Source organism: Hemiscyllium ocellatum, chromosome 27 (assembly GCF_020745735.1).
Source record: "Hemiscyllium ocellatum isolate sHemOce1 chromosome 27, sHemOce1.pat.X.cur, whole genome shotgun sequence".
NCBI classification, from domain to species: domain Eukaryota; kingdom Metazoa; phylum Chordata; class Chondrichthyes; order Orectolobiformes; family Hemiscylliidae; genus Hemiscyllium; species Hemiscyllium ocellatum.
Window position 1 is genome coordinate 4,012,144 of NC_083427.1, and position 11,569 is coordinate 4,023,712.

The 11,569-nt window shown below is 46.1% G+C and overlaps 3 protein-coding genes across 3 annotated transcripts in view; 1 reads left to right on the top strand and 2 right to left on the bottom strand.

The window, feature by feature from the left end:
• The window catches only part of LOC132828630 (zinc finger protein 420-like), a 61,238-nt gene extending 58,824 nt beyond the window's left edge, over positions 1–2,414 (bottom strand). Inside the window, exon 1 of the mRNA XM_060845678.1 lies at positions 1,836–2,414. The gene's annotated coding sequence lies outside the window, so the exon portion shown is untranslated. The remainder of the gene's footprint in view (positions 1–1,835) is intronic.
• A 4-nt stretch (positions 2,415–2,418) lies between these two features.
• Positions 2,419–2,979, bottom strand: LOC132828631 (gastrula zinc finger protein XlCGF7.1-like). The gene has a single exon (XM_060845679.1). It carries the CDS (start codon positions 2,977–2,979, stop codon positions 2,419–2,421), a length of 561 nt encoding a protein of 186 aa, XP_060701662.1.
• Positions 2,980–5,085: 2,106 nt separating this feature from the next.
• LOC132828632 (zinc finger protein 239-like) lies at positions 5,086–6,929 on the top strand. The gene is made up of 2 exons (XM_060845680.1): positions 5,086–5,201; positions 5,712–6,929. The coding sequence occupies exon 2, from the start codon at positions 5,820–5,822 to the stop codon at positions 6,927–6,929; it is 1,110 nt and encodes a 369-aa protein (XP_060701663.1). The 5' UTR covers positions 5,086–5,201; positions 5,712–5,819.
• Positions 6,930–11,569: the final 4,640 nt, after the last annotated feature.

The window sequence follows — 11,569 nt, forward strand, 5'->3', positions numbered from 1 at the left end:
CACCGAACCTATCAATGCCCCTTCGTAACTTTGTACTGTCACCGACACTGATTCTATGACTCTCCTCCATACCTCTATTGAAAAACGTCTCTGATATGTTCAGCTTCTTAAGTACTTTCTGAAGCTGTCCTGACACATTTAATGACCTATATACTCAGATCCCACTGAATCGCCTTTTTGTAAACACACATTTGGTTACACACAATGAATATTATTGACCAAAGACAATTTTTGTTGAAACTTTCGGTCTTGAGGTTTCCTGCATGGCAAACACCTTCTACCAACCAGATTACACTTGCCCACAAATCAGTACTGACCACTCAGGCTAAACAATATTAACATTGGCTTTCCTCTGGAATTGTTGTGATGAGTGCAAGGTGGAAAGTTTTGACAAAAAATATATTTAGCAATATTTGTACATTAAAAATGTTGGATTCTAAGGAGGCGCACCTCTTGTAATACAGTACATAGTTAGTTTGGTCAAAATATATAAATACATAATTGTATCTTATAATTCTGTACCGATGTTCTTGAACAAACATTTCTTTCATTTTATTGTCTGAAGTATTTTACTTGCCCTCCAGGTTAAAGTCTTCAGAACTCAAAAGAATTAATAGAGTCATAGAGATGTACAGCACGGAAACAGACCCTTCGGTCCAACCCGTCCATGCTGACCAGATATCCCAACCCAATCTAGACCCACCTGCCAACACCTGGCCCATATCCCCATCTAAATGCCTCTTAAATGTTGCAATTGTATCAGCCTCCACCACTTCCTCTGACAGCTCATTCCATACATGTGCTACCCTCTGCATGAAAAAGTTGCCCCTTACGTCTCTTTTATATCTTTCCCTCTCACCCTAAACCTATGCCTTCTAGTTCTGGACTCACCGACCCCCAGTCTATTTATCCTACCCATCTGGCATCTCGGCAGGGATAAAGAACGAATAAATTCAGAGCAGCTGATCTGCTTCTCTCCAGTGGTAACTATCCGGTGTTCAATGAGCTCAGATAAACAAACAGCCAACTACTGCTACATATACAGGTGGTTCTTCTATAACATGATGGTGGTGTTCTTGTGCAATCCCGGGTTATAGAAAAATCGCGCCTTAGAAACAGCACTTAAAGTTTTGGCCATGTAATCATATGACAGCCAACACATACTTTTAACAGTTTGCGCTTTCGAACCAGTGTCCCCAGTTTGGCAATCGCGTTAAAGTGAATTCACGATAGCGAAACACACGTGATGGCAGAACCACCTGTACTGAAAAGACCAAGTCACTCAACATTTAACACAAGTCTGATTGAGTTGAGTTTCACCTAAAATGCTAAACTGGAGCCACGTTTGAAGTATTATTACCATCAGTGCAAACCAATTAACATGGTTCAGTCCTGGATGTGATTAACTGTGGAAACCAAACACTCTAATTGTGGACCCTCTGCTATCCCAGGAGGTTGGTTGACTGAGTGAATCCCGTCCCACACTCAAAAGTATGAAAATGGTGTGTCACCCCGGTGTGACTTTGCTGGCATACAGTGACCACCTAAACTCCCTCCCACAGTGAAAGGACCTGAACAGTCACTGGTACGTGAGCACATTGATACTGAACAACAGATCCATCGAGCACTTTTGTTAAGTTTGCAAAACCAAGAGATCTTTCCCTAAGCGCACTGGTGTGTGCAAACCGGTCTGGTGAATGAGTGAATCCTTTCCCTCACATGCAGCAAGTGAATGACCTTTCACCAGTGTTGTTGCAGATTTGGAAATCTCTAGAACCTCTTCCTGCAGAGAGAGCAAATGAATGAATGGAACTGATGCATCATGAGCTACTTACATCTGTTTCTGGATGGAGATTGGAGGCTATGTAGGAGGATGCCTTCAAAGGAACGAATGTGTTGAAAAGACATTAAGACGACTAGAAACCCTGTATTTCACAAAAGATAGATTTCTTTGTCGTTTATGCAGGATTATCAACACCAACAATTCGTCTGGAGTTTGTGAAGATCAGCAGACACATACCGATGAACATAGTTCATTATTAATGAATAAAAGCTAAATCACTGTCGTCATCTGTGAACTCGCTGATGTCTCAGCAATGTGGATAACTGAGTAAATGCCTTCCCACATTTGGAGCAGGTGAACGGCCTCTCCCCGGTGTGAATTCTCTGGTGGACAGTGAGTTGAGAGGATCGCCTGAATCCAGTCCCACAGTGAGAGCATCTGAACGGTCTTTCGTCAGTGTGAACCCGTTGATGGCTCATCAGTTCCCTGGAACTTTTGTAGCACTTCTCACAGACCGGACACTGAAAAGGTCTCTCATCAGTGTGAACCCGCTGGTGCGTAATCAGGTGGAATGACTGAATGTATCCCTTCCCACACACAGAGCAGGTGAACGGCCTCTCCCCGGTGTGAATTCGCTAGTGGACAATGAGTTGAGACAATCGCTTGAATGCAGTTCCACAGTCAGTGCATCTGAATGGCCTCTCGTCAGTGTGCACAGGTTGATGGGATATCAATTTCTCGGAACTTTTGAAGGAGGTCCCGCAGTCTGGACATTTATAACGTCTCTCGTCGGTGTGAACCAGCTGGTGTTTCAGCAGATGAGCTACCTGGGAGTATTCCTTGCCACACTTGGAGCAGGTGAACGGTCTTTCCCCAGTGTGACTCCGTCGGTGAATTTCCACCTGAGAAGGATAATTGAATCCCTTCCCGCAGTCTCCACATTTCCACGGTTTCTGTCCAGTGTGACCACGCCGGTGCCTTTCCAGGTCTGATGGGTAATTGAATCCCTTCCCACAGTCGCCACATTTCCAAGCCTTCTCTCTGACGTGACTGTGTTTGTGCTTCAGCACACCAGATGATCGGCTGAATCCTATTCCACACTCAGAACACGTGTATGGTTTCTCCCCACAGTGAATGGTGCCTTCTTCTTCGTTTAAATCAGATGAAGTTCCGAGTACAGATTGGGTAACCTCCATCAGATTCTGATTTGATATTTAAATTTACATTTTCCAAATATAAATCTTCACCCTCTAACATCCTGTGAAATGGGGAAAAAAGGAACAATGAGAGAATCCACAAAATCACAAAGGAAAATTTCAAAATTGAGCTGAATCAAACTAGTAATCTGTGCTAACAGCACTAGGGAAAAATAAATGTGACCAAGGAAGTACCTGAATTGCTATAAACACTCAACTGGTTCATTAATGTCCTTCAAAGAAGGGAATATACCACACAGAAATTATGAGGGGCTTGGATAGGATAAGTCTTTTCCCTGGGGTGGGGGAGTCCAGAACCAGACGGCATAAGAAGAGAAAGATATAAGAGACCTGAGGGGCAACTTTTTCACGCAGAGGGTGGTATGTGTATGGAATGAGCTGCCAGAGGAAGTGGTGGAGGCTGGTACATTTGCAACATTTAAAAGGCATCTGGGTGGGTTTATGAACATGAAGGGTTTGGAAGGATATGAGCCGGGTACTGGCAGGTACGCCAGATTGGGTTGGGATATCTGGTCGGCATGGATGGGTTGGCCCGAAGGGTCTGTTTCCGTGCTGTACATCTCTATAACTCTATGAGCACAAGAGTCTGACCTATTTCGGAGAGACGGGATGGGGTGAGGAAGGAGAGAAAGAAGAACAAGATGAAGTCGAAGGACTTTTTTCCCAATCTACAACTGAACCAGAATTCCGACAAACTCTCCCCAATCTCCACCAGAAAGAATGACCAGGATAGCTGGTGTATATTGCCTGCATTACCTCCAAATTCCCCTCCAATCGCATACTTTCCTGACGTCACCATGACTGTTAATATTCACAGATCATACTGAAGGTCATATTGAGAGAGAAGTTTGCTAAATATACCGGACTTGGCCTCAGTTAAGTATTGAGGACCATAACAAGGAACAGATGCAGATGCAACATAAAACTCTGCTCTTTGATGTACCCAACAGGAGTAGTCCGGAAAGTAGAGTTGAGGGCACACATTTCGCAGTTTAATGACTAAGACCCATTTTCTGCAACCTTTAATCACTGGAGTTGAACTCTGTAAATCTGTTCCGCACTTCCTCTAATTCCAAGCCAATCCACCCTTCCTCAGGTGGCTGCGCAGAACACTTTCTCCAGGTGTGGTCTAAGTGTGACATGGAGCATCTTGACGCTTTTCCAGTCACATCCATACCTGAAGTCTTTCCCAAAGCTTTATCTTTTCATACTGTCAAAGTCTGGCAGATAGCCAGATCCTGAGACGTGTTGGTTGTTTTGAGTTTCCTGTTTGCAAATCCTTCTCATTTCATACCCTCTGGAAAGGAGATTACAACAGGTGAAAACATTCAATCTCAATCCAAGTTAGAAACCCAGAAGGCACGAACTTGATTTCAAATTGCTGGGTGCACATCTTCCCCTTCTGAGCACTTGACAAAGGAAGCCCTGCGCATGCGCCCTTCTACACCTTGCCCCCTACAAAGATGGCGGCCGCACGAGCCTCTCCGGCAACGTTGCCCCCGAGAAATATGGCGATGGAAACACGTCCCCTGCCCGTTCCTGCAACCGGGAGCTTCTAACTCGGGTCTAGCGACATTCACCAGGTGCTTATGAATCTTCCATGTCCACACTGACTTCATTGTCCACACAGTCTGCGATGTTTCTCCGACTTTACCATCTCCCTCGGCTCTCGCTCTGGAACAGGCTTCCGTTGCGTCGGCTGCGCAGAGTGCGGACGGTCACGTGCCGCGCACCGCGGACCCACGCCGATTGGCTGGAGGCCCTGCCCCTGATTGGTTGGAGGTCCTGCCTCAGACCCAATCCGATTATTGGCGGACGTGCCCCCCCCCCGACCCACCCCGATTGGTTGGAGGACCTGCTTGTGGTCCACGCCAATTGGCGGGAGGACCTGCCTCAGACTCAATCCGATTATTGGCGGACGTGCCCCTTGACCCACCCCGATTGGTTGGCGGACCTGTATTTGGTCCATTTTTGATTGGATGGAGGACCTGCCCCCAGGCTCACCCCGATTGGCTGGAGGACCTGTCCCTGACCAGTGGCTCCCCCGATCCGGTGTCACAGTCGACGCATGCGTAGTCACCCTCGCTTCCCCTGGACTGCCAATGATCTGGAACAAAAAGGGGAATAAAATGTTGGGTCTGTGGGATTTACCATCGGTGAGAAATCGGGTTGATCGGCCTCTGCGTTGGACGGGGCAGTGGGTGAGTGGACTGAATTCGGAAACACCTCGAACCCCAATAAGCATCTCCTGATTCCTCCCCCGCCGTCTGCACCAAACCGGAAACGGCTCCAGGATCCCTCCATTGAGAGCGGGACGGTCGCCATCTTTGATGTGGGCATTAAGGATAGGGGCGACAGTGCAATCGCCATCTTTGTAGGGGGCAATGAGTGGGCGGAGCTTGCTGGCCATTGTTCAGAGTGGACACAACTTTGTCCATCAGGCTGCATCAGTCCTTCACATCCAAATCTCATTAATTGGCATTAGGGTACGACAATGCATGAATAAAAGAAAGAATTGCAGGTGTTGTAAGTCTGGAACAAAGGCACAAAATGCTGGAGTAACCCTGCAGCTCTGAAAGCGTCTGGAGAAAGATGCAGAAACATCTTTCCAGATGCTGCAAGACCTGCTAAGCCTCTCCAGCATTGTCTGTTTTTGTCTCTGCCGTTGTGTTTCTGTGCGCCCTCTCTCACTGTTTTAAATCATTTCACAGATATTCAACACGGAAGAATTCTAGTCGAGAAGCTCAAAGCGAACATCAAAGCAGGATCTGCCAGGATTACCCAATTTACTGTAACTTGAGTATCACTGGGCTCCGAACATGGAAGGTAAAGGCAGTGGAGAGAAACCGTACAGATGTTCCATGTGTGGGCGAGGTTTCGAGCAATCATCTAGCCTGTCGAGACACAAATGCATTCACGACGGGGAAAAGCCCTGCAAATGTGCGGAATGTGGGAAGGGATACACTTACCCATCCCAGTTGGAAACACATCAGCACAGTCACACTGGGGAGAAACCATGGAAATGTCGGGACTGTGGGAAGGGATTCAATTACCCATCCGAACTGGAAATTCATCGGCGCAGTCACACGACAGAAAAGCTGTTCCCCTGCTCTGAGTGTGGGAAGGATTTTGCTCACTTTCACACTCTGCTGATACACCAGAGAGTTCACACTGGGGAGAGACCATTCACCTGCTCCAAGTGTGGGAAAGGATTCAGTACGTCATCCCATCTGCTGATACACCAGCGAGTTCACACTAAGGAGAGACCTTTTAAATGTCCAGACTGTGAGAAGTGCTTTAAAAGTTCTGGGGAACTGATGTCTCATCAGCGTGTTCACACTAATGAGAGACCATTCAGATGCATTCAATGTGGGGCTAGATTCAGGCACTCATCTCAATTAACTGTGCACCAGCGAGTTCACACTGGGGAAAGACCGTTCTCCTGCTCCATGTGTGGGAGAAGATTCACTCAATCGTCCGACTTACTGAAACACCACCGGGTTCACACTGACAGGAGACCTTTTAAGTGTACAGGCTGTGGGAAAAGCTATAAAAGTGCTGGGGAACTTACATCCCATCAAAGGACTCACACTGGCGAGAGACCATTCATGTGCTCTCACTGTGGGACTGGGTTCGGGCGGTCATCTCAGCTCACAGAACACCAGCGAGTTCACACTGGGGAGAGGCCATTCACCTGCTGGGAGTGTGGGAGTAGCTTCACTCGGTCGTTCAACCTGCTGAGACACCGGCGAGCTCACACCAGGGAGACACCGTTCACCTGCTCCGAGTGCGGGAAGGAATTCACTCGTTCATCCACCCTGCTGACACACCAGCAAGTTCACGTTGTTGAGGGAAGAGTGGTGGTAGTTGCATTTGGAAGTGAAGGCAGCCCTGATAGGCTGAGCTTAGTGGAAGTAAGGCTTGGGTGAAATATGGCTTGGTGACTCCTGCACCTCCTCGACTGTCTTGCCTTCCCATTGAAAGTTGCACAATAACTGCATTGCAGAGATAAAAATCACACCACACAAGGTTATAGTCCAACAGGTTTAATTGGAAACAGTAGCTTTCGGAGCGACGCTCCTTCATCAGGTGGATGTGGAGTACACAATTGTAAGGCACAGAATTTATAGCAAAAGTTTACAGTGTGATGTAACTGAAGTTATATATTGAAGAATACCTTGATTGTTTGTTGAGTCTTTCATCTGTTCAAATACCATGATAGTTTCACTTCTTTCATGTGTAAATCACAAAACCTTGTTTTAAAAGTTACATTCTCAGTTGAAGTGTAACAATTGGTGTTAGCCAGACAATAAGTTGAAGGTGTTAGCCCCCTGTGTTCTCTGTCTGTGTCATAATGTTTAGACTGATTCTAATCTAAAAAGTGAGATAACAGAGTCTTAATGAATTCATGCAGTTTTTGAGCAAAGTACAATGTAACTCTGCAAGTACAAATTCACTCCACAAATGTATGTGTGCATGTGGGTCTTTGTGTATGTGTGTGTGTGTGTGTGTCTGTCTGGGGTGAGGGGTTGTGAGTGTGAGAGAGAGTGTATATGTGTGTGTATGTGAGTGTAGATTGTCTAAGTTTGTGAGGGGATGCAGGTGGGAGTGTGTGTCTGGGATGGTGGGTTATGAGTGTCTGTGAGAGAGAGTGTACATGTGTGTGTGCATGAGTGTGGAGTGGGCTGTGAGAGGATGCAGAGAGTGATCCTAAGCTTCGCACCAGGTGGCACTGACATGCAGTTTACTAGCACAGCACAGCACACAATGTTCTGAAACATTATTTGGAGATGTCGGTGTTGGACTGGGTGTACAAAGTTAAAAATCACACAGCACCAGGTTATAGTCCAACAGGTTTATTTGGAAGCACTAGCTTTTGAAGCGCTGCTCCTTCATCATACTCCACAACCACCTGATAAAGGAGCAGTGCTCCAAAAGCTAGTGCTTACAAATAAACTTGTTGGACATTTACCTGGTCTTCTGAACCATTTTTCGAGTTCAATTGAGCATGACACCTGTTGGTAAAGCTCTCTTGAAAATGTAACTGTAAAAAAAACGTTCCGGGCTTTACATATGAAAGAACTGAAACCCACACGGTCATTCTAAAAGATGAGAGACTTAACAATCCAGGTCTTTTTCAATAAATAATTTCAGTTGCATCACACTGTAAACTTTCGCTATAAATTCTATGTCTTATGATCTTAAACTCCACAACCACCTGATGAAGGAGCAGCACTCTGAAAGCTAGTGCTTCCACATAAACCTGGTAAACTACTGATGTTGTGTGATTTTTAACTTTGTACACCCCAGTGCAACACCGGCTCCTCCAAATCATGTTCTGAAACAGGAAGCCATGATCACACCATCAGAATGGAATTACGCCAACATTGACAAATACAGCTCGGTCCTTGAGATATTGTCCGTCCTCTCACGTAACACCATATTGTTTCTAATTGATATCTTTAGTCTTCGCGTGAGCTGTCAAGAATATAATATAGTTGAGAATTGTTCCCATGTTTAACGTTTGTAACATCACACAGTCAAATACACCAGCAATCTTTTGCAAAGAGTTTTTGTTTTCTGTCTCCGGGATTTGCTTTTACTGATTTCATTAGTATTAATCTTCTTGTACACACATTGCTGACGGCACAAATCAAGGTCAATGAACGTGGTCTGGTCGGCATTATGGAACAACGAGATCAAAACTGGAACGTAGCGTTCAATCTTTTGGGCAGATAGGAGGGATTGAAAAGGCGGTGGGGTATCACTGTTAATAAGAGATGCAATGAGGTCAGTTGTGAGAGGCGAGTTGGGTGTTGTGGATCCATTTGAGCAAAGGAAATAGTCCAAGAGAGGGGTTAACCAATTGTGGCTAATCACGGTGAGGAGGGGTTTGGGGGAGGCAGTGGGGAGTGAGAGGGAGCGGGGAGAGCAGGAGGGGGCAGCCTGGCGCTGCACTAGGACTGAGGTCAAGCCGATAGGACATTCCAGCTATTGAGGGAATGCAGTGTAGGTTCACGAGGTCAATTCCTGGAATGGCGAGACTATCATACGTTGAAAGATTGGAGCGACTGGGCTTGTATACACTTGAGTTTAGAAAGATGAGATGGGATCTCATTAAGAGGTGTAAAGTTATTAAAGGATTGGAAACTCTGGAGGCAGGAAGCATGTTTCCGCTGATCGGTGAGTCCAGAACCAGAGGACACGGTTTGAAAATAAGGGGTAGGCCATTTAGAACAGCGTTGAGGAGGAACGTCTTCACCCAGAGAGTGGTGGATATAGGGAATGATTTGCCCCAGAAGGCAATGAAGCCAAGTCTCTAATACTTTCAAGAAAGAGTTGGACAGAGCTCTTAAATATAGTGGGAAAAAGGGGATAAGGCAGGAACAGGATCCCGAATGTGGATGATCAGCCATGATCATAATGAATGGTGGTGCTGGCTCGAAGGGCAGAATGGCCTACTCCTGCACCTATTGTCTAGATTAGATTAGATTTCCCACAGTATAGAAACAGGCTCTTCGGCCCAACAAGTCCACACCGACCCTCTGAAGCGTTTGGTATGCTTTCCTTTATTGGTCAGAGTATTGAGTACAGGAGTTGGGAGGTCATGTTGCGGCTGTACAGGACATTGGTTAGGCCACTGTTGGAATATTGCGTGCAATTCTGGTCTCCTTCATCGGAAAGATGTTGTGAAACTTGAAAGGGTTCAGAAAAGATTTACAAGGATGTTGCCAGGGTTGGAGGATTTGAGTTATAGGGAGAAGCTGAACAGGCTGGGGCTGTTTTCCATGGAGCGTTGGAGGCTGAGGGGTGACCTTATAGAGGTTTATAAGATCATGAGGGGCATGGATAGGTTAAATAGACAAAGTCTTTTCTCTGGGGTCGGGGAGTCCAGAACTCGAGGGCACAGGTTTAGGGTGAGGGGGGAAAGTTATAAAAGAGACCTAAGGGGCAACGTTTTCACTCAGAGGGTGGTACGTGTATGGAATGAGCTGCCAGAGGAAGTGGTGGAGGCTGGTACAATTGCAGCATTTAGGAGGCATCTGGATGGGTATATGAATAGGAAGGGTTTGGAGGGATATGGGCTGGGTGCTGGCAGGTAGGACTAGATTGGGTTGGGATATCTGGTCGGCGTGGACAGGTTGAACCGAAGGGTCTGTTTCCATGCTGTACATCTCTATGACCTCACCTTCGACCACGTACCGCACAAGAGGCTGCTGTGTAAGATAAAAATGCACAGCATCTTATCACAGGAAATGTGTTCTCATGGATGGACGATTGGTTGACTAACGGGAAACAAAGCCTGGGGATAAATGAGTCCTTTTCTGGCTGGTAATCAGTAACTGGTGGTGTGCCTCAGGGATCAATATTGGTTCCACAATGATTCTCAATTTACAGAGATGATTTGGAGTTGGCGACAACGTGCAGTGTGTCAGAGTTTGCAGATGAAACTAAGATGAGTGGCAGAGCAAAGTGTGTAGCGGACAGGGAAACTTTGCACAGGAACATAGATACTTTAAGTGAGTGGGCAAAGGTCTGGCAGATGGAATACCAGCTTAATAAATGTGAAGTCATCCATTTTGACCGGAATAACAGTAAAAAGGACTATGCGTTGAATGGTAAAATGTTGCAGCATGCTGCTGTGCAGAGGGACCTGGGTGTCCTTGCCTATGAATCACAGAAGTTCAGTCTGCCGGTACAACAGGTTAAATTAGGAAGGCAAATGGAATTCTGTCCCTGATTGCTAAAGGGATTGCACGTTCTCCCTGTGTCTGCGTAGGTTTCCTCTAGGTGTTCCGGTTTCCTCCCACAATCCAAAGATTTGCAGGTTAGGCCATGGAATGACCATGCTAAAGTGCCCATAGTGTCTAGGGATATGAAGATTAGGTGCATTAGTCAGGGGTAAATATAGGATAGTAGAGGAATGGGTCTGGGTGGGTTCAATGCAGGGAGGAATGGAATTCGGTATCGTAATGAATGATGGGGCAGGCTCAATGGGTCAAATGGCCTATTTCTACTCATATCTTCTATGTTTCTATGTAACTGTGACTGTAGAGCTACATCCAATAATTTCTGTTGTGTTCCAGTGACTATGCTCAGGTCCTCACAGAAGACTCGACTGTTATACACTGAATGATTCCACAAAGCTGAAACTACCATTTCAAAAAAAAAACAAGCAGATGACCCGTAGGTTCAGTTAATAGTCAGTAATCTTTAGTCTGGACTATATTTTGATGGTTCTTGGTGTACGTCTTCACAATTTTGGTGTTTATTCAAAGACGTCAGTTGCTATATACTTAGAGCCATAGAGATGTACAGCACGGAAACAGACCCTTTGGTCCAACCCGTCCGTGCCGATCAGATATCCCAACCACTTGCCAGCAGCTGGCCCATATCCCTCTAATCCCTTCCTTGTCATATACCCATCCAGACACTTTTTAAATGCTGCATTGTACCAGCCTCCACCACTTCCTCTGGCAGCTCAGTCCATACACGTACCACCCTCTGCATGAAAAAGGTGCCCTTTAGGTCTCTTTTATATCTTTCCCCTCTCACCCTAAACCAATAC